This window comes from Macaca mulatta, chromosome 2 (genome assembly GCF_049350105.2).
Source record: "Macaca mulatta isolate MMU2019108-1 chromosome 2, T2T-MMU8v2.0, whole genome shotgun sequence".
Taxonomy (NCBI): domain Eukaryota; kingdom Metazoa; phylum Chordata; class Mammalia; order Primates; family Cercopithecidae; genus Macaca; species Macaca mulatta.
This window is the reverse complement of record NC_133407.1, coordinates 159,835,224-159,861,051: the sequence shown is the minus strand read 5'-3', so window position 1 is coordinate 159,861,051 and position 25,828 is coordinate 159,835,224. Positions and strand designations below refer to the sequence as shown.

The window sequence follows — 25,828 nt, the reverse complement described above, 5'->3', positions numbered from 1 at the left end:
GTCAGTATGTCTGAAAAAATGTTTGTGCTACTATATTCATACAAAGGATCACTTTCTATACAAAGCACCCTTAAAAACTGATAAGATGATGACCAACAACTGACACAACCGATTAGAAAATTGTGCAAAGGATACAAACAACTTACTAATGAGTAGTATCAAAAGGCCAAACATATGAATATGATTCAAGTTCACTAGAAATCAGAGAAATAAAAATAAAAGTAACAAAAAAATCACAATACCCATCACATTGGCAAACATAAATAACAGCCATAGTAAAGCTTCCAAAGATCAAACATGGGACAATGTAAGTATCAATAAAAATCATACCTGCAATGGATTAAAACACATCAAAGAAGTTTAATCCATCCATTACTTCATAATGATACTTAAAAAAACAGTCACCATTAAAGGATGCTAAGGAACCAATTCATTATTTCGAAAACTGGTAAATGGGAAAGAATCAAGCATTTATGCTGCTTTATTTATATGAACTATACTATTGGGTAACCAAATAGCAGAGGTGAGAAAGTTTTTCTTTATAGACAGTATACCTTATAAATGAAAAAGAGTAGATTTAGACTGTCACCATTTTGCAATCCTAGTGAACTAACAGGTCTGGGTACTGAGCATCAATGGTTGCTAACATCACAAGGAGAGAGACAACCAAACATTGTGTGACTCTTGATCCAGAAACAGTCACTGCCTTTTAAATTCTTCTTGCCATAAAAATCAAACCTGAATCTGATCAAGTTCTTAGATTCCATTAACAATTCACAGGCAATAAGGATGAGGAAAATCTTCCACCAAAACATAGAAATGCAACTTGCAAAATTCAGACTGTGGGAAGCTTTACAGCACCAAAAACTTGGTTCCTTCAACAAATAAATTATATGGGGGAAAAAGAATATGGCAGGGGAGACAATTTGTTAAGAGACATAAAAGACTAATCAATTGCAATTTGTGTACCTCAAATAAGATGTAAACACTAGCTATTTAATGAATAATTATTGTTAATTTTTTTAGATATGATAATATTGTGCTTATCTTTTTTTTTTTTTTTTTTTTTTTTTTGAGACGGAGTCTCGCTCTGTCGCCCAGGCTGGAGTGCAGTGGCCGGATCTCAGCTCACTGCAAGCTCCGCCTCCCGGGTTTACGCCATTCTCCTGCCTCAGCCTCCGGAGTAGCTGTGACTACAGGCGCCCGCCACCTCGCCCAGCTAGTTTTTTTTGTACTATTTAGTAGAGACGGGGTTTCACCGTGTTCGCCAGGATGGTCTCGATCTCTTGACCTCGTGATCCGCCCGTCTCGGCCTCCCAAAGTGCTGGGATTACAGGCTTGAGCCACCGCGCCCGGCCCCCTGTGCTTATCTTTTTTTAAAAAAAATTTATTTCAAGTTCTGGGATATATGTGCTTAATGTGCAGGTTTGTTACATAGGTATACATGTGCCATGGTGGTTTGCTGCACCTATCAACCCGTCATCTAGGTTTTAGGCTCCACATGCATTAGGTATTTGTCTTAATGCTCTCTCTCCTTTTCCCCCCACCCCCTGACAGGCCCTGGTGTGTGATGTTCCCCTCCCTGTGTCTATGTGCTCTCATCATTCAACTCCCACTTATGAGTGAGAACACGCAGTGTTTGGTTTTCTATTTCTGTGTTTTACAAATACATTTATACTTATATTTATGGATGAGATAATAAGGCATCAGGAACGTGCTTTAAAACAAAATGAAACAGAAGGAATTGGATGGGGCAGGTTTGGCCATGGTTATTGGGCTGGCTGATGGACACACAGGAGTTCACTAGACTGTTTGCCTCTTTTGTGCATGCTTGAAATTCTCCATAATAAAAAGTATTATTTTTCAAACACACACACACACACACACACACACACACACGCCAAGCCACAGTATCTATTGCTTATTGCTGGTGGTATATATGAAGGAAATTTTCACACATTTATAGCAAAAGTGTAAAGTGTTACAACCTTTTTAGAAGGCAATTTGGCAAGATCTATATTTTAAAATAAGTGTATTTGTTGGTTCAGCAGTTCTACTCCTAGGATTCTATTCCTTAGAAATAGCAGTGGAAACACACATGAGGTCTTATGGCAATTGTGTGACAGCGTTCATAGGAGACCCCAAACTGGAAACAAAGTGAATGCTCACAGCAATAGATTTGGTAGACTGGCCCACTCGCTGTTTAGTTAACCCCTTTCTTGTGTGTCTTTCTATTTTGCAGAGGTTGGAAAGCTAAAGACATATTTCCAAGTCTCCCTCAAAGCTAGGACTTTAGATTGTGATTTAATCTTTCTAGATGCACTAGTGCAGATCTGACAGACACACTGTAGGTCCGGAGTAAAAAGTTCCTGTGGTAGCCTCCTGATCCTCAAGTTGCAGCTAAGGTAGTGTGGTTCCGAAGCCAGCAGCTGGAACAGCAGCTTCTGGAATGTGACAGAGACGGCAGTTCTCTTGGAGAGAAGGGTCTGTAGGACTGTTGTGGGCATGATTCCTTGAGACCCAGCCTAGAGCCTGCTACTTGGGCACCTCCAGTGATTTCATAAGTCCCAAATTCCCTACGTTAAATCTCTTTCTACTTAAAGTAGCTATTTTCCGTTATATATAACTGAACAAAATAGTTGAATGAATTATGCATTATATAATATTTCCATATCATGGAATACTAACTAGCCATTGAAGAGAATAAATTAGATCCATACTAGATGACTTCCTAGTCATCTAGAGGGATTTTCCTAAGGTATTTCTAAGTCAGAAAATCAAAATATAGAAAAGTTAAATATGATCCCATTTTTGTGAAACAACGACCAGCTGTCTCTGAAGTCTATATAAATCATGGACCTAGATGACTTCATGAGCATGGAGAAAACACTGACAGTCACCCATTAGGTGATGATGATAGGTTACAGGTGTGTGGCTAGGGCGTGGGAAAGGGACTAATATGAGGAGAGAAGGTGATGAGAGAAGGTGTTGATGAAAAAAATAGCAAGCATGATATGATCCTATATATATAGAATTACTTGTGTATTTTTATGTGTATGTATAAAGAATGCTTAAAAGGATAACCAACTCATTAATCTCATGATGATGGGATTTCAGGGGGGATTTACTTTTATGTGATTAGGAACAAACTAAAGGTCTTTTCATTGTGAAAAAAAAAAAAAAAAAAACCCTGGGATGTGCAAGTGTAACAAAAGCTATCAGGTACTTAGGAATAAATTCTATAAAAGTTTAACAAGATTTTTATGGAGTAAGTAAATGGAGCATTATACAATACTAAAGGGTTGGAGGTTTCAATATAATAAAAATTGCAATTCTCCAAATTAACCTATAAATTCTAAGCAATTCTAATAAAATCTCAAGATAATTTGTCACAGAATTTGATCAACTGGTCCTTCACACAGAAGAGTAAAGGCCCAAGCATAGACAAAGACAATTTTGAAGATGAATGGGGGGAGAAAGGATCATTTTACCTGATATGAAGACATTATAAATCTGCAGTAATTAAAAGTATGGTATTGCACAGAGACAGGTAAAACAGATGAGAGAGAGAGAGAGAATAAACAGACCCACAGATAAAGGGGAACTGGGTGAGTGACACAGAGGTAACATTACACATTAGTGGGGAGCACAAGATGGCAAATGAACCTGGGTTGCTAGTCTTTCAGAACCCACCATGCAAATGCTACAAAAGTGACAGGCAAGTTAATAATGGATAACAGAATATACCACAAAACTACTAAGAAACCTTTGGGGAGACAGGAAATGATTGATTACCAGTGGGTATATAGGAAATGTCAGCCTAAAATAGAAGGTGGCCAGGCAGAAGGTGGACTGGGGAACATCATTCTCCCTGCATTTTCTTCTCTCCCCCACATTGTTCTGAATGAGTCATTGCTCAACTCTCACTTCTGGGGGGCCGAAGAGCAGTACTCAGGCCAGTGCTACTGAGTATTTGAGTCGCCTTGTGGCAGGGCTTGAAGAGTGGGTAACAACAGGTGCAGAAGAATGTCTGAACCCCTGAGCAGGCCTAATCCCTGTCCCAATCCTATGGGAAGAAGCTCTTGAAAAATGAGTAGAGCTCAGGGAAAAAAAAACAGATACAGGAAACAGGGAATGATCAAACCCAGACTGAAGTAACAGAGGTCAACACTCTAAGGAGTATTTCCTATCAGTACAACCACCACCCCACATCACATACACTCAATAACTCATCAGAAGGGTCTCAGTTGGATTCTGGATTTCAGTCTTCCTTCCCAGGTATACATTATCTGTTCAGGTAGCTGATACTCCCCAAGATAATGTAAACTCACAAGGGAAAATAATGATATAAACCACGTGCACATGCTTAACAGTCCATGCTAAAGGTATCAGAATCAATGGACCAGGCAGGCCTGAATTTAAAATATACATAATAAACACATTTAACAAGATAAGGGAAAGTATTGGGAATATGAAGCAGGAACAAGCAATTACAAAAAAACATACTGTATGAACAACAAAACAGTTGAAATTAAGAACTCAACACATGAATTGATTTGCAGAATGGGGATGGCTGAAAAACCAATGAATGAAATGAAAGATCTCATCAGGAAACTTCTTCCAGAAGAGTTAAGAATAGACAAGGAAATGAAAAAAAAAAGTTACGAGACATGAAAGTTTCAAATGTAAGTGTAATAGAAATCATAGAAGAAAGAAAAACAAAGTAGTAGGAGGAAATATTTAAAGAAATAATGACTGAAGTTTTCCAGAACTAGAAAAATGTGCAAGACCACTGGTTTAGGCAACTCACAGAGCGTTAACAGGAGACATTAAAGATCAAAACCTCCCATACCCATTACAGTGAAATTTAAGATGATCAAAGCCACAGAAAATTCTACAGGTTTCTAGAGGGGAAAATTATGTCACCTACAAAGCAACAAGGATCTGCTCCATGACACATTTCTTAGTAGCCATGCTTAGAGCTGGGAGGCACTAGTGTAGTAAGTAAAGTGCTGAAGGGAGGACAAGTTTGAACCTAGAATTTTGTATCAAAACTATTATGTTTAGTCTATTTTACTTTGACTTACTTTCAATTTTGCCTTCATTTCTGAGATGGTGTAATGTGTCTTTCCATCTTTTCCCTAAGTTCTGTCAACTCCTGCTTCATCTTCTGTTATCAAATCATCTTGGCCCTACACTCTGGTTTCTCTGCTCAGTACTCTTGGTTTCCAATAAATACCTGTTTCATTCAGTTATAAACATTCATGACCAAATACTTAGTCACAACTTTTGTCTACTTGATGGCAATGTTTTCCTGATAAGTGGTTTTAGTTTACAGTCATATTTTCCTATTTATTTCCCCTATTTCCTACAAATACTTTACTACAGATCCTCTGCTGGTCTTTCTTGATGACTTTTTTTGAAGCAGTTAAGGAAAGTTTTCTTAGATCAGCTATTTGTAGGAAGCTTGTAAGGAGGACTGGAATTTTCTTTAATATTCAGAGTTTTACGCATTAATTTGTTTGGTGTTTATTCTTCCACTTGGGAATAGGCACCTATGCTCCCCGTCTCCAAACACACAATCTGTGTAAAGCCCGTGGATCCTCTCCCCACTGTTACAAACCAAGGATTTAAAACTTCTCCTGACTGGGCATGGTAGCTCACACCTGAGATCCCAGCACATTGGGAGGCCAAAGAATGAGGATGGCTTGAGCCCAGGAGTTCAAAACCAGCCTGGGCAAGATGGTAAAACCCTGTCTCCACACACATACACACACACACACAAAAGAAAAATAAAAAAAATTAGGTGGGCTTGGTTGCACACTCTTGTAATCTCAGCTATTCAGAAGGATGCCTTGAGCCCAGGAGTTTGAGGTTACGGTGAGCTTTGATCATGTCACTGTACTCCACCCTGGGTGACACAGCGAGACCTCATCAATAAAAAAATATATTTTTAAAAAAACCCTTTCACCTCTGGGTAAACTGTTCGTCTTCGAGAAATGTAGTCTGCTAGCCTTTTCTGCTATCTGGAGCTGTGGCATCCACTCTTCTCCTATGCACTCCTGCTTGGTAACTCCTGCTTTTCCAGTCCCTCTAGCTATTTTGTGGTTTGGTTTTAGAGCTCTCTCCTTGTTTCCCCTGCAAATGGAGTTGTACTCTTCTTGGTTTCTGCAAAAGGGGGAAAAGGGGCAACTTTACATTACCATCTTCCCATTAAGAACCAGTGTAAATTATTTAATTTAAATGTGAGGGTAAAATAAAAATGTTCAAGTCCTCAGAGTTACCACACAAAGATACTCTTTGAAATTAAAATAAGAAGAAAAATAAATATGGAGAGCACCCATGATATTAGTATGAAAGAAAGAAGGAAAGAAAGTACAAAACAAAGAGCAACACAACCCAAAACTAAAATTCTGTAAGATACCAACGTGGTAGGAAGACATACCAGAGCCACGTGGCTAGTTACTTTGGTGTTGTGATCTTTCTTCTTGGAAAATTTAGGATTTTGAGCTGGAGTGAGTCTTTGAGATCGTATCGCCTCATTTGGGAGGCACTGGGGCTCTGGGCCCTTCAAAGGCACACTGTCTTACTTGTCTTTAGATGCTCAGTATGTAGCACACAGCAGACAGCTAATAAATTGTAAATGAATGAAGGTCACATAACACATAAAGACGGAATCACTAGGTCACCTGACTCAATCCACTGCTCTTGCTCTTCTAATACACCATGTTATTCAAGTGAACTTAACCACCAACTTATCATTGCCTGTTTCAGTGTTTTATACCAATCAATAATATACCATGGCATTTTCTCCAATTTTGGCCAAAGACATAATACAAAACTATAATTAAAATTCTCATACCCTTTCTGGGTATGTTAGGAGTTGACAGAAGTTGCTTTAAGTGTTTTGTCGTCATTATTTAAAAAATCTGACCAGACAGATTTGTAGACTGGTTGGGATATGGGGAGGGAAGAGATGGTGATGGTGGACTGAGTCTCTAGTGAAACGATGATTACAAGCTTTGTGTTGGGGAAAGATGATGTTAGAATATAGCTCACTGCTCTAAATAGTGAAGACCTATTTTTTTCAAATGTGATTTACTGATTTGCTCTAGTTTTTGTTTCATCTTCAATTGCTCCATCTCCCTATCCTAAGATGGCAAGTCTAATCATATTGATTGACCTAAAAAAAAAAAGAGAAAAGATTAATTTTATCTTAATCCATTGAGACTCTGGGTTTGAAAATTATTTTTCCTTTACTACTTTCTTCTTGCCAAACCTCAAACAAACTACTACCCTCCAAGACGGTCTGTTCTGCTTGTTTTGGAGCTCCTTATTTTTAAAATATTTGAATCTGGTCTCTTACCCCACTCTGGGCCTAGAGTTCACAGCCAAGTGCAAAATAATCTGGAAAGGATGGTGGTATGAAAATATGTACCTTGGCCGTGTGCTCCCTACTGAGAGGCTGACAACATTTCTTGTTATAGATTTGAACAAACGTAAGTCTCTTGCGCCAAAAGGGACTGAGTTTTCCTCTTGGACAGTTTGTGTTCTTCTCCATGTCTTTTTGAGATTTCTGTGGAGAAATGAGCCCTCTTACCCTTGGGCTGAGCAGAAGATAATGCTGGGGTCCTGGAAATGTCAGAGCTCACTTTGAATGCCAGTGTTGATGGGAGAAAAACCCATCTACTTTAAAACAAGTTTTAGTAATGACTTTGGTGGAATTGGCCAAGTGACAGGTGGGGAAATTGTTTTACTAGCATTATGCCACATGCTAAACAGATTTTAAGAACACTGTGTACCTTTAATAAAGCAAAAGTAAAACCTTAAGTGTCTATTATAGTACACACACATACATACACGTAGACCAACTACATGTAATTAGTAATCATTATCATCCACTTAATGTTTGTAGTTTGCAAAACATTTTCACATGTAATTTTATTTAATCCTTATAATAAATCCCAGAGGGAATTCCTTATTATTAGACCATGCTAGTAGAGACAGAATGGCATAGAGCTAGGTTCTGGTGACAGATTTGGAGCCCCAAAGGTTCAAGTGGTCATGAGACTGAGCTGTCATCAGGGAGACAACATAATGAAGAAAGGCAACTGAGAATCACAACATCTGGTTAAGGTGTTAGATGTGCAGCCTTGAGCAAGTTTCTTTAAATATGTCTGGTTTCAGTTTCCACATGGTAGTTTTCATATTTCATTATTCATGGTCTCTAAAAGCAGACCTGACTTCAAGGAGAGCAAGCACTGAGTTTGTGGTAAACTTGAGCTCTTCTTTTAGAAGCAGCTGAGACCACTTAACTAGTTAGTCTTAGTCTTCGAGGAAATGCTCATGTCTAGCTAGATGGAAACAGCCTCCCATGACTTCCTGCCCCAGCTGCCCTAACATGGTACCACTCAACACCAAGAATGACAGTGTGAATATTATCGGGAAACTAACTACAGCCCTAATGTGACCTGCAGCGTGATGGCTAAGATAGCCAACTCAAGCTTTGTCCACTTTAAAACTACTATAAGATTATAGGAAAATGACAATCTAACTGTTGTCCACCTGGATCAGATCACATCTGAAGTTAATTTCTGGATTTACATTTTAAGGGACTCACTGACAAACTGGCGGACATCAGAAGAGGGTAAGCAGGATGGTGAAGACTCTTTAAATATTGTCCTAAGTCAGACTGTACAGTGCCCTGCAGTTTTCCAGTGATTTGCTGACATTCATCCCTCCCAAAAACTAGTGAGGCAGGCTGGTGGGATAGATTACTCTGCACCAGTGTCATGGTTAAAAAGAAGTTTCTATCCTAAATATTTAAGAATCTATGGCTTCTCCACAGCACAAGCAGCAGTGTGCAAATGTTTGCCAGTAAGTGAATTTGGTTTCAGAACTTAGTAACTGAATAAAGAATAAAAGGCACAGGGAGGCTAATGCTAGGAACTTAGACGTGTGTAATAAAGCTATTAGCAAGCTGTTTCATGAACTTAACACCAACAGAAAATCAAGTTATGCCTAGGTGATCATCTGCAGAGATTTAGTTAGGTCCAACAACAGTTATTAAGTACAAACTATATGATAGTCACCAAGGGTCATGAGGGCAGTTGAAAATGAATCAATCCTGGTCCCTGTCCTCAAGAAGAGTAGAGGGTAGGAAAGGCTGATATGTAAACTGATAAAGGCATCACTAGAAGTATATACAAGGTACAGAAGTAGTACTGTGGATTTCAAGAATAAAAAAAAATTTGTCAGGAAGAGCTTGGGCAAAAGGCAGTCCAGGCAAAAGGAATACCCCTGGTGTGCTTGGAATCTTCTAGTAGTAGGTATCTAGTAGTATCACCGTAGAACAGTTCTTTTCTTTGGGTGTAACAGTAAGGTTATTTCTATAGTCCTTTCAAAAAGTTAACTTTTAAACCCTTCAGAAATCTAAGATCTTATCATCTCTGGTAATTCTATGGGAGGGTTAGCTCAAGACAACAGCTTTAAATAGTGACCAGTTCTCTACAAGTGCTAATATTAATACATCCAGAAAAGTTAAGGGGCTTTGTAGTGTGTGTGTGTTAAGGCATGCTATAGTCTTAGAATCCACATGTTTAAGCAATTCTGAGCAGAAGGAAGTCTAGAACTAACATTTGAAAAATGATTAAGGGACTGTTAACTTACAAATCAAACCCAACTTTCCCTAGTGGTTGCTTAAATTCTGGACCCTTAAATATTATTTTTGAGAAGGGGCCTGTTACCCTAGTAGGTAAAACTTAAGCCAATGTTATCACTCTTTGTTCCCTTACCTTGCTTTATTTTCTTCACAGAACTTACTACATGACTGAAGTCCAGTGGGACTTGGCTTGTGTCCCACTGTATCATAAGCTCTTTAAAGACAGAATGTCTGTCTTGTTTATTGCTGTCTTCTCAGAGCCTATAATATGTAACTGGCACACATTAGAGCTTTCATTTCATTCATTGAGTGAATGAGTCTTTAGCTGAGGGAATGTGAGCACTAGATACCTACCTGGTCAGCTGTGATGAAGCTGCACGCCCTTTTTACCTAAGCAGGTTTTACAATGCTGCCCTACTTTCCATGTAGTTGGAGCAGGCCTTTATCACTTTTAAGGCACTTGACAAGTAAAATGCCACCATTAGTGAAAAGCAAAGGTTTATGATTTACTAAACTCCAGGGGTGGTGGGAATAAGGGAAGAACATGTGCTAAGTACTTCTTTGGTTCTTTAGCCCTGTCCCTAGGATCTCTACAGTTGGTCCAATAGCATCAGATTCTACCTTTTATCTTCAATGGTGTTCACAAATACTAAATTCATTGTAAAAGGTTGTACATTACCTCCACAGATCAAAGACAGTAAAATAGTGACAAAATGCCATAGGATGGTTCTCATTCCATGCTCAATACCTATCAGGAGACATGAATTTCAGTGTGTCAGAGGTTAGCAGATACTCTGGAGATCTACTAATACGCTTTGTGCACTCTAGGACATCTGAAAAGGCTGAGAGGGCTGGGATCTGGGACCAGCCTGACCTTTTGGAGACTATGATGGGGCAGTAATGCTGACTCCTGCTGAGATGATCTAAAGATGACTGAGAATGGACACTCTCCTCCCCTTTTTATTCTAATGAAGACAATTTGGAACTTAACTTTTCATTTTAGACACTGCTTAGTGTGTCTCAAACTGATTAAACTGAAAACCTTGGAGTCATCTTTGATTTTTCTGTCCTCTTTAATTCCTATTAAGTCACCCAGCTGATTGAAAAATTTTCAATTTGCCTCTCCTTTTTCACTTCTATTGCCACAGGATTATGTCTGAACTACTGCAACAGTTTTCTAAATGGTCTCCAGTCTCTCCCTCCTCTAATCCTTCCTATTTACTATCACTCTATGACATTTTAAGAATACCCAACTTCGCGGTGGCTCAAGCCTGTAATTCCAGCACTTTGGGAGGCCGAGACGGGTGGATCACGAGGTCAGGAGATCAAGACCATCCTGGCGAACACGGTGAAACCCCGTCTCTACTAAAAAATACAAAAAACTAGCCGGGCGACATGGCGGGCGCCTGTAGTCCCAGCTACTCGGGAGGCTGAGGCAGGAGAATGGCGTAACCTTGGGAGGTGGAGCTTGCAGTGAGCTGAGATACGGCCACTGCACTCCAGCCTGGGTGACAGAGCAAGACTCCGTCTCAAAAAAAAAAAAAAATACCCAACTTCAACCTGGTAATCCTCAATTGAAAACAAAAAACAAAAACCACCACCACCAGATACCCAAATACTCCAATGACTTAATGTTTAATGGATACTCCTCAGCCTGGAGCTGAAGACATCACACAACTGATCCAAATCTTCTAATTGTGTGTTTTTCATTTATTATTACCACCCCATCGCCACCTCTGTTTCAGTCAGGTTGGTCTACCACCATCCTAATATACTAAATTCAATCCCCACATTTTGATGATACTGACTTTCTAAGGGGGAAACATTTAAGGCTGTTCACAGGATTACCCAAATCCTATGTATTCTTCCAAATGAAGTTGTCTCTTCTAGGTCCTCTTCTGCTCTTGGCTTCCTTCTGTTCTAAAGTTCTATAAAACTCACTATCTATTCCATCCATTGTGCTAGGTTCATATTCCACCTTGAAATTTAACCAAATTCATGTTTCTATTTCATGTGCATGTCTTACATCAAATACTAATCGTCTGCTGAAGGTCCCTGAAGAAATTTCTAGTCTCATTTGCTTCTTAAACTATTAATTTGATTATAACAATCACTAATTAATTAAACCCACAAGGGTTTATAAATTTCCTTTGCATATAAGGATGCCTGTTCCACGTTAAGGGCCAAATAGGACTATCTTCTTGTATTACCATGTAATCTTAAGATTCTACTTTTGCATATGAATAAGTTAAATATTTGAGAGTAGACAGATGACACAATTTTCTTATTATTTTTTATTTCTGAACTTATTTGTTAAAGAGTTGTGGCCTATTACCTCAAAATAAGATGCCAATAAATTAATTCATGAATACTAAAGAAAATTAAAGATGCTAATGGACTCTTGTGTGAAATAGTTTAGAATTCACTTAATAAATTTTTAGACTTAAATCTCTATCTGGAAAATCTGAACATATCAAAGAGACTACAGCTGGGTCCTTCAAACGCTATAGCACTAACACCTAAAAAAAAAAAAAAAACCGAAACAAACAAAAAAACACGAGCAGGTTCTGGGCCTAGGAGAACACTCTTTAATGATAAAGCCTGTCCAAGTACTAAAGACAATTAGAGTAGGCAGGTGACCTGTACAAAGTATTAGTGATAACACAACATTCAGCTTCCTAAGAGTTAAAATGTGCTGCTTACATGAAGGGAGATGATACTGAGCTAAGAAGTCGTGGTATAGAGAAGGAGAGAGATCAATCTACTTCATATTATTTATAGAATAGAGAATATTATCAGCTAACATGCTGGAAAAAAAGTTGTTCCAAAAAGGTAGAATTACAATCAATGCCAAGATTTACAAATACCATCATGTTTAAATATAAGGACAAAAATAAACATTTCTTATTTTAAAAAAACCCACAAATTTCCCAAACTATAGCTTATCTGTTAGCACTTATCAGTCTGACTATTCTTTAAAGGCCTTAAAACATGAATTTGGAATAAAAACAAATAAAAGTGCCCAAGTTTTAAGAAGCCATATGTTAACTTAGGATGTTATCTATATATTTTTTAGACCAATCAATGCTTTTTAAGAGGTGTAGATACTGGTAACTTTTCTCTTTAAATAAATGTTTATATATCTCACCAACAACACTAGCCTGTGGCACATAGCATGTTTAATAAAAACACATTGCTATTAAAAAAAAAAAGTATACTGAAACAGAAAAAAACAAAAAAAAAAAAACCAAAAAAAACACCTCCAGTTTCAACAGAAAAACTTACATCCAGAGATTCTTTTCCCATTATCTTTTAGGACAACCACAGAACTATTTCAACCTGTACCCTTAATCCAGCAGATACATCTTAATAAAAGAACTCTAATTGCTAAGTACTGAAATAAAACATTACTCACAGTAATTTCCTAGTTATCTACAACTTTCTTCTTGTAGCAATTGTCAACTTCTTAAGATGACTTTTTATAAGCTCCTCAGTGTCAATATATCCCAACAATACAATTAGTACTTGTACAATGTATTACTTCACACATAATTAATAATATAAAACATCATTTCACTAAAGAAAAATACACATTCAATATAGTCAAGTTCTAGTTTTAAAAAGAAGCACTCGATGAGTTTTCTTCTGAATTCATTTCTCCAGAAGACCAGTCCTTAAAGACTTCTGGAGTCTAGCTATGTTGGCATCTAATGCCGCAAGGCCATTTCTGAAGTCTTGTTCATCACGAGAAGTGAACGTTGAAAATGAAGAGATGCTCCAGTCAGACATCAAGTCAGAAGTGAAAACACTACCGTCACAGACAGTATTGCCTTTCACTTGAAGGCTGTTGCTAAGACAACCTGATGGGCCATGACATGCAGTTTGTTCCTCTGGCTCCTTGGTGGCAGCAGGGATCTTACCAATTACTTCCTTTATTTTATTGAGGAGCTGTGTGTCCTTCATATCAGATGCTCTGGAAAGTTTTTCAGGTGCATCTTCTGCTTCCTTTGTTGAAGAGGAACAGACTACAGGTGTACACAGTTTATTTTCTTTTCCAGAGACAGCAAGTCCACTGTTGCTAACTAGCTGTGTTGTAGCTGCTCTTATCTGTGGCTGAGGGGACAGTCTCTTAGAAAGTGGTGATTTCTTTTCAGAAGTGCTTCTAGCAAAAGGAATGTAAATTGTATTATCCAAATTATGCTCATCTTCTATTAAAGCCATAGTTTCGCTCCCTTCATCAGAATCTTGTTTTGAAAGGGCAGAAATAATTCCAGGTGCAGATACTTCCTCCGTGCCCCTAGTGTTACTATTTTGAGGGCTTCTGGAGGACAGAACATTTTCATAGAGTTTGTCTGGCTCTATGGTTTCCTCATTTTTAATTGTAGACTGTGGCTCTGAATGTGTAAAACTGTAATTTGTTTCTAACTTATTTAGATAACTCATTATGGAAGTGTGAGCAGGAGCTGGGTCATGTTGAAGTTGTTTATCGTGAATGTTCAAGAGTGATCTGGTAAGATTATTCCCAGGCTTGCAGCGAGCACTGTCCACACTAAGATCAGAGAGAAGCTTTGCCATGCTAGTCTGTAAAGTTCTGTTAAGAAGAATTTAGAACACTAATTATTATTATTTTTACCTGTTTCTTTAATTCACTTATCTATACCTCCATCTTTAAAAAAGGGATTTGAGAGAAGTGTCCGGTTCTCAATATGAAAACAAGCGACTAGAAGCACAAAATCACAGAATGTGCTTTGGCAAGAGCATATAATTAAAATAACAATGATAAAATATGTTGGTCTGTATCAAATCTATCACTATGTCTAAAAATAGAGGCTCAGAATTTCTTTTTAAGGTATGGAGATATTTTATTCTTTTCTTTTGTTTTATTGAGATGGAGTCCCATTCTGTCACCCAGGCTGGAGTGCAGTGACATGATCTCAGCTCATTGCAACTTCTGCCTCCCAGGTTCAAGTGATCCTCTCGCCTCAGCCTCCCGAGTAGCTGGGATTACATGTGCGCCATCACCATACCACGCTAATTTTTGTATTTTTAGTAGAGACAGGGTTTCACGATGTTGGCCAGGTTGGTCTTGAACTCCTGGCCTCAAGTGATCTGCCCGCCTGAGCCTCCCAAAGTGCTGGGATTACAGGCATGAGCCACCACCAGCCAAGAGGGTTTATTCTTGAGCAGCACTACAAATTGAGCCCTAGAGTAAAACACCGGCCTAACAAAGGTAGGCTAAGATACAAAGGGAAACACACTATTCATTTGTTATGAATTCTGTTAGAAATTATTTCCCTCCATTATATATGTTTGTGTGTGTATGTGTGTGTGGGGGGGGTACAATATTAGAAAAAAAGGATAGTTAGAGATAATTATCTGGCATAATAGGTATAAGCAACAGCTAGGTACTGGAAGGGTGTATAAGGAAAACCACACAAGGTTTGAAGTTAGAAATGGAATCAAATCCCAGTGCCATCATTAGCTGTGACCTTGGGCAAGTCTTTAACCTTTCTGAATCTCAAGTCCCTCACCTGTAAAATGAAGATATTTCTGAACTACAGTGAAGATTAAATAAGATAAAATAATAAGGTATAAAGGTAAAGTACTTAGCGTGGTTTCAGTCTAAGTGGGTGTTTGTTTGATGGCAACCTTTATCAGTAGTCCTATTAAAGCCTTTTTTTTTTTTTTTTGAGACAGAGTCTTGCTCTGTCATCCAGGCTGGAGTGCAGTGGCGTGATCTCGGCTCACTGCAAGCTCCACCTCCTGGGTTCATGCCTTTCTCCTGCCTCAGCCTCCCAAGTACCTGGGACTACAGGCACCCGCCACAACTCCTGGCTAATTTTTTTGCATTTTTTAGTAGAGAGGGGTTTCACCGTGTTAGCCAGGATGGTCTCGATCTCCTGACCTTGTGATCTGCCCTCCTCGGCCTCCCAAAGTGCTGAGATTACAGGCATAAGCCACCACCACGCCCAGCCTATTTTATAATAAGAGTTTAGTCTATTTAAATTGAATCATATATGGTCTCAAAAATCAGTGAAGGCTGGGCACAGTTAAAAGGAATAGTTTCACCTCTTTCCAAGCCAGTTAAGTACCACACAGGAGGAGTCCCCTGGGCCTACAGTTTCTACCGCAGAAAAAGAAAGCTGGAGGTGAACACTCAACTGACTCAGCACTCCGGGATGCTTCTCAGGAAGCCCACTTGTGCATTACCCCACGTGTTCCTACAGGGCTAGACCATCCGGGGTTAGCAAAAAACAAAGAAGGGGATGGGGCTCATAGTGGCTACAGCACAGATCTTGACAATGACTCTGCATTCCTGCCAATGGAAGCACCAGACCAGAGAGACCAGTCAAAAGCACTGCTTTGCAGAAAGCACAGTTGACAGGTTTGGCAGGGCCAAACCAAGTCCCTACCACTATCACACCCAAGCCTTCCCCAACCCTTAAGCAGAGTCTCAATTCTCTGCTTAAAGTTTTCCTAGGCCAGCAGGCAAGTATGCGGTGGCACCTAAGTGTAGAAGAGAGCATCTGGTCCCATAAGAACTGAGAGGGCGAGTGGTAACCCCACCCAGCCTCAGTACTCTGCTTATGGCTTCCCCGGACCCAGAAGCAAGTGCGCATTAGCATAAATCTGTGGAGGTCCGCATCTGGCCCTGCCAGACTCTAGTGACCCTACCTAACTTCACAGCTGTACATATAGTTTCCTGAGGCCAGGAGGCAAACTTGCATGCCTGCATATCTGCAGAACACAGTAACTGGCCCTGCTCAATCTTAGCAGTTAAGCAGTGACTCCACTCTGCTTTGGAGTCCAGCCTGAGGTTCTGCCCAGGCCCAGGCAGGGAGGCAAACCTGTGACTGCATACCGTGGAGTAATCTCTGGCCCTGCCTGTCACGAGTGGCTGGGCAGCAAACCCAGCACCATTGAAGCCCAGCCTGCAACCCTACCCAATTAGATTCTAAACAGCAGTAGCACTCAGCCAGGGAATATAGCCTGCAACCCTGCCCAAGCAAAGGTGATTGCAGAGCCCAGCCGGCAGCTCCACCTGACCTTGGAACCCAGTCAGTGGCCTCACTGGTTGATGGAGCATAGCCATTGGTTTCACAAGGCCATGGAGCACAGCCAATAGCTCCACTGACCTCAAAGCACAGGTAGCAGCCCAGCTAGAGCACCCAACAACAAGGTCTGCCTGCCTATGGTCACTACCAGATGGCTAATCCAGAATTGCAGGCTAAACAGTGAAGGTCTATCCCCTTCACCTCAGGTGAGAGGGGGGTAGGGCAGAAACCTGCAAAAGTTGGAAGAGGTGGCCACTTCTTCAAGTGCACGGACACCAATGCAAGGATACAAGGATTATGAAGAATCAGAAAAATGACACCACTAAAAGAAAGTAATAAAGCACCAATAATGGACTCTAAAGAAATGAGACCTATGAAATCAGAGACAAAGAATTGAGAATAATCCTCTCTTTAAAATGTTCAGGGAACTACAAGACAATACAGATAAAAAATTAAATGAAATTTGGAAAACAACAAACAAAACAGTAAGTTTGACAAAGAAATAGAAACAAATTTTTAAAATCAAATAGATATCTTATAGATAAAAAAATACAGTATTTAAACTGAAAAATTCAATAAAATACTTCAATAGTATACTTGATCAAGCAGAGGAATTAGTGAGCCTGAAAAGAGAACATTTAAAATTATCCAGTCAGAAGAGGAAATAAAGAATGAAAAAGAATGAACAACGCCTACAGGTATTATGAGACACCACCTGAGAAACAGGAGTGCCTGAAGAAAAAGAGAGAGAAAAATGGCCAGAAAGCATATTTAAGAAAATAATGGCTGAAAATTCTCCAAATCTAGGGAAAGACACCAACATTCAGGTACAGGAAGCTCAGAGGTCTCCAATCCAATTTAACCTACAGAGAAGTTCACCAAGACACGACATAACCGAACCGTTAAAATTCAAAGATAATTGTTAAAATTCAAAGCAGCAAGAGATAGTAAACATCACACACTAGGGAGCCCCAATATGACTAACAGTGGACTTCTCAACAAAAATAACCTGTCAGCCAAGAATACTTTATCTAGCAAAACTGCCCTTCAGAAATGAGGGAGAAATAAAAACTTTCCCAGACAAATGCTAAGGGAGTTCATCATCAGTAGGCCTATCTTACAAGAATTGCTAAAATACATTCTTTAAGCTGAAGTAAAAGGTCACTAATTAATACCATAAAACACATGCAATTATAAAACTCAATGGTATAAGTAATACATAATCATATTCGGAATACTCTAGTACCTTAATGGTGGTATGTAAAGCAATTTTATCTCTAATATGAGGGTTAAAAGACAAAACTGTTAAAAACAACTATAGTTACACGATATAAATTAGAAAAAGACGTAAATTTTGAAATCAAAATCATAAAATGTGGAAGAGGGGAGTAAAAGTGTAGTTTTTGCATGTGATTAAAGTTATTATCAGCTTAAAATAGCCTAAGTATAAGATGTTTTATGTAAACCTCAGAGTAACCACAAAGCAAAAACCTACAGAATTTGCACAAAACATGAAAAGGATTCAAAGCATACCATCACAGAAAACCATCAAACCACAAGGAAGGCAACAGAGGGAGAAAGAAAGGATCTACAGAACAATTACAAAATAAATTACAAAATAGCAGTAGCAAGTCCTTGCCTATCAGCAATTACCTTGAATGTAAATAGAGTAAATTCTCTAATCAAAAGACAGAGTGGGTGAATGAATCAAAAACTGTATGCTGCTTACATGAGGCTCACTCTAAGGTAAAGCACACACATAGACTGAAAGTAAAGAGATGGAAAAATATATTCCACAGGAAAGCAAACCAAGAAAGCAGGGGTAGCTATACTCGTATCAGACAACAGACTTTAAGTCAAAAACTGTAAAAGGAAGCAAAGAAGATCACTATATAATGATAAAGGGGTCAATCTGCAATTGTAAGAATACATGCACCCAACATTGGAGCAACTAAATAATAAAGCAACTATTAAATGATCTGAAGGGACAGACAGACTGAGTGAGGGATTTCGGTACCAGGCTCTCAACATTGTACAGATCATTTAGATATAAAATCAATAAGGAAAACATTTAGATACAATTCTAACATTTAGATATAAAATCAATAAGGAAAATCAATGAGGAAACATCTCGAATTACACTTTAGACCAGGGGTGTCCAAACTTTTGCCTTCCCTGGGCCACACTGGAAGAAGAATTGTCTTGGGCCACACATAAAATACATTAACACTAACGACAGCTGATGAGCTTTAAATTTTGTCAAAAAAAAAAAAATCTCATAATGTTTTAAGAAAGTTTATGAATTTGTGTTGAGCCACATTCAAACCCATTCTGGGCTGCATGCGGCTCAGGGGCCATGAGTTGGACAAGCTTGGTTTAGACCAAACAGATCTCATAGACATAACAGAACATTCTATCCTACAGCAACAGAGTACACGTTCTTCTCTCGCGCACACAGAACATTCTTCAGGATAGATTATGTTAGACCATAAAATAAGTCTTAACAAATTTAAGGAGACTGGAATCATATCAAGTATCTTCTGATTCCAATGGCATGAAACTAGGTATCAATAAACAAGAGAAATTTTGGAAAATTCACAAACGTGGAAATTAAGAAACGTGCTGCTGAACAACCAATGAGACAAAGAAGAAATTAAAAGGATAATTAAATAATACCTTGAGACAAACAAAAATGAAAACAAAATATGACAACATTTATGGGATGCAGCAAAAGCAATTCTAAGAGGGAAATTTATAGCAATAAATGTATCAAAAAACAAAGCTCTCAAATAATCTAATATTACACCTTAAGGAACTAGAAAAAGAAGAACAAATTAAGCCCAAAATTAGCAGAAGGAAGAAATCAACAAAGATCAGAGCAAGAAATAAATGAAATAGAGACTAGAAAAACAATAGGAAAAAATCAGCAAAACTGAGTTGTTTTTTTGGGGAAATAAAATTGACAAACCGTTAGACTAAGAAAAGGAGAGAGAAGACTCAAATGAATCAGAAATAAAAGGAGATATTACAACTGATAACACAGCAATGCAAAGAGATAACACAGCAATGCAAAGAATCATAAGTTACTATGAGCAATTATACACCAACGAATTATATAACCCAGAAGAAATGGATAAATTTCTATACAGACACAACTTACCAAACTTGAATCATGAAGAAATAGAAAGTCTGAGCAGATCAATAAAGAGTAAGGATATTAAATGTTCTTAATAAAGTCTCCCACCAAAGAAAAGCCCAGGACAAGATGGCTTCATATCTTAATTCTAACCAACATTTAAAGAACATTTAAAGAAGGATTGAGAATTCCAATCCTTTTCAAACTCTTCCAAACATTCAAAGTGGAGGGAATTTTTCCAAACTTGTTTTACATAGAAAACACTGAACAAGGCCAAGAACAAGGCCATTATGACTCTGATAACAAAGCCAGAAAAGAACACTACAAGAAAAGAAAACTACAGGTCAATATCTCTGATGAACACAGACAAAAAAAACCCTTAACAAAATACTAGCAAACCAAATTCAACAACACATTAAAAGAATTATACACCATGATTAAAGGGGATTCATAAATGAGATGCAAGGATGGTTCAACATATAAAACCAATGAATATGATATACCACATTAACAGAATGAAGAATATAAAACTATATGATCATCGCAAAAGATGTAGAAAATGCACTTGATAAATGTCAACACTCTTTCATGAAAAAACTCTCAACAGATTCTGTATAGAAGGAATGTACCTTAACACAACAAAGGACATATATATGACAAATCCATAGTTAACATCATACTCAATGTTGAAAAGTTGAAAGTTTTTCCTCTAAGATCTAAGAATAAGGTAAGAAAGCCCACTCTCACCACTTATTTTCTTTTTTTTTTCTTTTTCTTTTTTTTTTTTTGAGACGGAGTCTCGCTCTGTCGCCCAGGCTGGAGTTCAGTGGCCGGATCTCAGCTCACTGCAAGCTCTGCCTCCCGGGTTCACGCCATTCTCCTGCCTCAGCCTCCCGAGTAGCTGGGACTACAGGCGCCTGCCACCTCGCCCGGCTAGTTTTTTTGTATTTTTTAGTAGAGACGGGGTTTCACCGTGTTAGCCAGGATGGTCTCGATCTCCTGACCTCGTGATCCGCCCGTCTCGGCCTCCCAAAGTGCTGGGATTACAGGCTTGAGCCACCGCGCCCGGCCTATTTTCAACATAGTACTGGAAATCTTACCCAGAGTAATTAGGCAAGAGAAAAAATACAGAAGATAATAAGAAAGGAAGAAATGAAATTGTCTCTGTTTGCTGACATGATTTTATACACAGAAAATACAAAACACCAAAAAACTGGTTTGCTGATAAACTCAGTAAAGTTGTAGGATACAAAATCAATATAAAAAATCAGTAACATTTCTATACACTCACAACTACCCAAAATAAATTAAGAAAAACAAGCAACAAAAAACAAAGTAAAATACTTTAGTGAAAATTTAACCAAGGAGGTAAACTATATATATATATACATGCACATATAAAATTAGTATTTACTAAATATTATTAGTATATACTAAAAACTATGAAACATTGATAAAAGAAATTCAAGAAAACACAAATAAATGGAAAGATATCCTGTGCTCATGATTGGAAGAAATAATATTGTTGGAATATTCATGCTACCCAAAATGACCTACAAATTCAACATAATTCCTATCAAAATTCCAGTGTCACTTTTCACAGAAATAGAATAAACCATCCTAAAATTCATATAGAATCATTTAAAAACAACCCGAAAAGCCAAATAAATCTTAAGTAAAAAGAACAAAGCTGGGGGCACCACATTCCCTGATTTCAAAATATATTAAAGGAATTGAAATCAAAAAGGCATGAACTGGCATAAAAACAGACACGCTGATCAATGGAACAGGACAGAAATAAATCCATGTATTTATGGCCAATTGATTTTTGACAAAGGTGACAAGAAAACAAAATGGGGAAAAGTCTCTTCAACAAATGGTGATGGGAAAACTGGAGATCCACATACAGAAGAATGGAATTGGATTGTTATTTCACAATGCATACAAAAATATACTCAAAATGGATTAAAGATTTAAATACAAGACCTGAAACTGTAAAACTACTAGAAAAAAAACATGAGGGAAAAGCTCCACAACACTGGTCCAGGCAATAATTTTTTAGATATGACCTTGAAAGCACAGGTATCACAAACAAAAATAGACAAATGAAATCGTATCAAACTAAAAGGCTTTTGCACAGCAAGGGGAACAATCTAACAGAGTGAAGAGACAAGCCATGGTGTGGAAGAAATATTTGCAAAACATACTTGATAAGGGGTTAATATTCAAAATATATAAGGGACTCACACAACTCAATAGCAAAAAAGCAAAAAATTTAAAAATGGGCAAAGGACCTGAGCAGACATTTCTCCATTTAAATGGCCAATATGATTAAGAAAAAATGCTCAACATTAGGGAAATGCAAATTAAAACCACAATGAGGTATCATCTCACACCAGTCAGAATGGCTATTACAAAAAAGATGAAAGCTAACAAGTGTTGATGAAGATGTGGAGAAAAGGAAACCCTTGTATATTGTTGGTAGGAATGTAAATGAGTATAGACACAATGGTAAACAGTATGGAAGCTCCTCAAAAATGTATAAATAGAATTACCATATGATTCAGCAATCCCATGTGTAGGTACATATCCACATGTATATGTACACATATATAATATGTATATATAATATATATACACACACACACACAACTATCTATACACACACACCCAGAGTATAGGCATTGTAGCATTATTCACAACAGCCAAGATATGGAATCAACCTAAGAGTCCTTCAATGAATGAATGAAAATTTCTTTATAGAAAACGTGGCATATAAACATATTGGAATACTACTCGGCCTTAAAAAAAAAAAAAGAAAAAAAAAAGGGAAAGTCTGTCATTTGCAACATGAGTGAACCTGGAGAACATCCATATGCTAAGTGAAATAAGCCAGGAACAGAAAGACAAATACTGCATGACCTCACTTATATATAGAATACAAAAAAGTTGAACTCACAAAAGCAGAGAGTAGAATAGTGGTTACCAGAGACTGGGATTGTGGTGGATGGTAGGGTATGGGAAATGGGGAGATGTTAATCAAAGGGTACAAAGTTTCAGTTACATAGAAGGAATAAGTTTGTGGGTTCTACTAAACAGTAGGGTGACTATACTTTTTTTTTTCTTTTAGACAGAGTTTCGTTCTGTTGCCCAGGCTGGAGTACAGTGGTGCAATCTCAGCTCACCGCAACCTCTGCCTCCCAGGTTCAAGTCATACTCCTGCCTCAGCCTTCCAAGTAGCTGGGATTACAGGCGCCTGCTACCATGCCTGGCTAATTTTTGTATTTTTAGTAGAGACACCATGGTTTGTCTCTTAGATTGTTTTCTGTTAGATTGTTCCCTTTGCTGTGCAAAAGGCTTTTAGTTTGACACAATTTCATTTGTCTATTTTTGTTTGTGATACCTGTGCTTTCAAGGTCATATCTAAAAAATTTAGTATTTACCATGTTGGCCAGGCTGGTCTCGAACTCCTGACCTCAGGTGATCTGCCTGTCTTGGCCTCCCAAAGTGTTGGGATTACAGGCATGAGCCACCATGCCTTGCCTAGGGTGACTATACTTAATAATAATCCAACATTGCTAAAAAAAAAAAGTAAATTCCAAATGGCTCACTCCAAAATACAATAAGTGAGATGATGGACATGTTATTAGCTTGATTTAGTTATTTCATCTTGTTTACATATACCAAAACATCACTGTAGCCCATAAATATAATTAAAATATTGTCAATTAATTTTAAAAGAAGCTAATGAGTTGTTACTAAAACACAAAAATATATTGGAGAAACATACCTTTAAAGGAATGCTGTAATGAATAATGACCCACTAATTAATTTGATCAGACTGCATACTGAAATTTTTATTTTTGTTTATTTTCAGTAAAGGAATACTTATATTGAGGTTTCTTTCCAGTTTTTTAAAAAAAAGTTATTGTTGCTATAGATAAAATCAGAGATGAAGAAAGGAAGGAAGGGACAATGACATTTAAAAAGGCTTAATTTCTGGAAATTAATAGCAATTACTAATCTTCTGATGTATAAACAGAATATGACTCACCACTATCTCTGAAATTAAAACTCTCTGTAAGTAAAGAGATACGAAAACGTTAAAATTTTAAAGGAAGGAATATGAGCACCTAAACAGTGACAAGTGGATATATTGGTATTTCTATTATACATAATTCAGCTAAATACACTGATTTTTAATACTTAGAAAATTGGCACCCTTTCATAACAAATGCAGGGTCCTTTCTAGGCTACTTATAAAAATGCTTTGTGAAACTATTCACTACTTATTTACTTAGATAATATTAAATATATTATTTAATTTATATATTTTTAAATATAAATATTATTTAAATTAGTATTTAAAATATTAATTTTCTTCACATTTTAATGGTTGTATAACATGTTGTAGAAAGATCTGGAAAAAAAAGTGATACAGGCACATTTAAAATCATTAAAGGTTAGAGAAGGAAAAGAAAGATGGTTTGTGGTATTTCTTTGGACCTTCAGAAATTTTACAGAATCTCTTTTCTGAGAGATTATTTAAAACACACATACAAAAACCATATGCCTATCTGACTAAGGTGACTATGGGAAGAGTGAAGGAGTGGAAGAACATGTAGAGTTATCTGTACTGTCAGATGCTGGTGCTTTACACTCTAATGCCCAAAGTAAAATTAAAATGGTCACAGCAACCCACCTATAGTACTGGAGATGTTCCTAACCAACTGAATTGCATAGAGTGTCACCAAAGAAATTATGAATCAACAATGTGGATGAATTTAGATATAATTAAGCTCAGAGACTTTTTTTTTTTTTTCTTAATTTAAAGAACAAAACAATGGCTGGGTGTGCTGGTAATCCCAGCACTTTGGGAGGCCAAGGTGGGAGGACTGCTTGAGCCCAGGAGTTCAAGACCAGCTGGGACAGCATGGCAAGACCTTGTCTCTACTAAAAGTAAAAAAAAGAACAACAACAAAAAAAACCTGGGCACAGTGGCATGTGCCTGTGGTCCCAGCTACTTGGGAGCCTGAAGTGGGAAGACTGCATGAGCTAGAGAGGTTGAGGCGGCAGTGAGCTGTGATCGCACCACTGTACTCCAGCCTGGGTGACAGAGTGAGATTCTGCCTCAGAACAAAAAAAAGTATAAAACTGACATCAATGTATGTACTTAGAATTCTGAAGCTGTTACTAAATCTTTGGAAAATGTAGGGATAGTGTTAAACTCTACATGAGATATTGTGCCAAGCCTTCCCATCATGTTTTTACAATCATTCGTAAGAGTGCAGTCAATCTGACAGGTGAGCTAGTAGTCACGAGGCAGGATTTATGCCCAGCATAAAAACATGCTTAACAAAAATGTAAAAAACTGATAGGAAAATTCTTGATTCTTATGAAAAGGAGAGCAAAAGTCTGTATCTAATATTCTAGACAGGGCCTTTTCTTTTTTTTTTTTTTTTTTTTTTTGAGACGGAGTCTTGCTCTGTCGCCCAGGCTGGGGTGCAGTGGCCGGATCTCAGCTCACTGCAAGCTCCGCCTCCCAGGTTTACGCCATTCTCCTACCTCAGCCTCCCGAGTAGCTGGGACTACAGGCGCCCGCCAACCCGCCCGGCTAGTTTTTTTTGCATTTTTTAGTAGAGACGGGGTTTCACCGTGTTAGCGAGGATGGTCTCGATCTCCTGACCTTGTGATCCGCCCGTCTCGGCCTCCCAAAGTGCTGGGATTACAGGCTTGAGCCACCGCGCCCGAGGGCCTTTTCTAAAGGCAAATAGTAGGCAAGAATTAATGAACTTTTTTAGTTCCTATACTTTTGTTAGGATAAATGTTAAGGAAAAAAAGAAGCCTCCAATTATACTTTTTCATTCTGAATAAACAATGGAAAGGGCAGACTGCATGTTATTTTGAAAGAATGAGCAGGTACAAAAGTATCTCCAACACAGGTAGAAGAATCCCTCAATAATGGGGCATCTTTAT

At 38.0% G+C, this 25,828-nt stretch overlaps 1 protein-coding gene across 4 annotated transcripts in view; it reads right to left on the bottom strand.

The window, feature by feature from the left end:
- Window positions 1-25,828, bottom strand: part of CCDC14 (coiled-coil domain containing 14) — a 73,251-nt gene that overhangs the window by 6,266 nt on the left and 41,157 nt on the right. For 2 of the 4 annotated variants that reach the window (XM_001106787.5, XM_015130024.3), the window contains exon 13: window positions 12,230-14,252. The exons of 1 other annotated variant lie outside the window; for it this stretch is intronic. In XM_001106787.5, coding sequence (XP_001106787.2) covers window positions 13,313-14,252 — 940 coding nt within the window. In that variant the 3' untranslated portion in view covers window positions 12,230-13,312. Of the gene's footprint in view, window positions 1-12,229; window positions 14,253-25,538; window positions 25,613-25,828 lie in introns of those variants that run through there. One more of the 4 variants, XM_077993783.1, reaches the window with a different exon arrangement.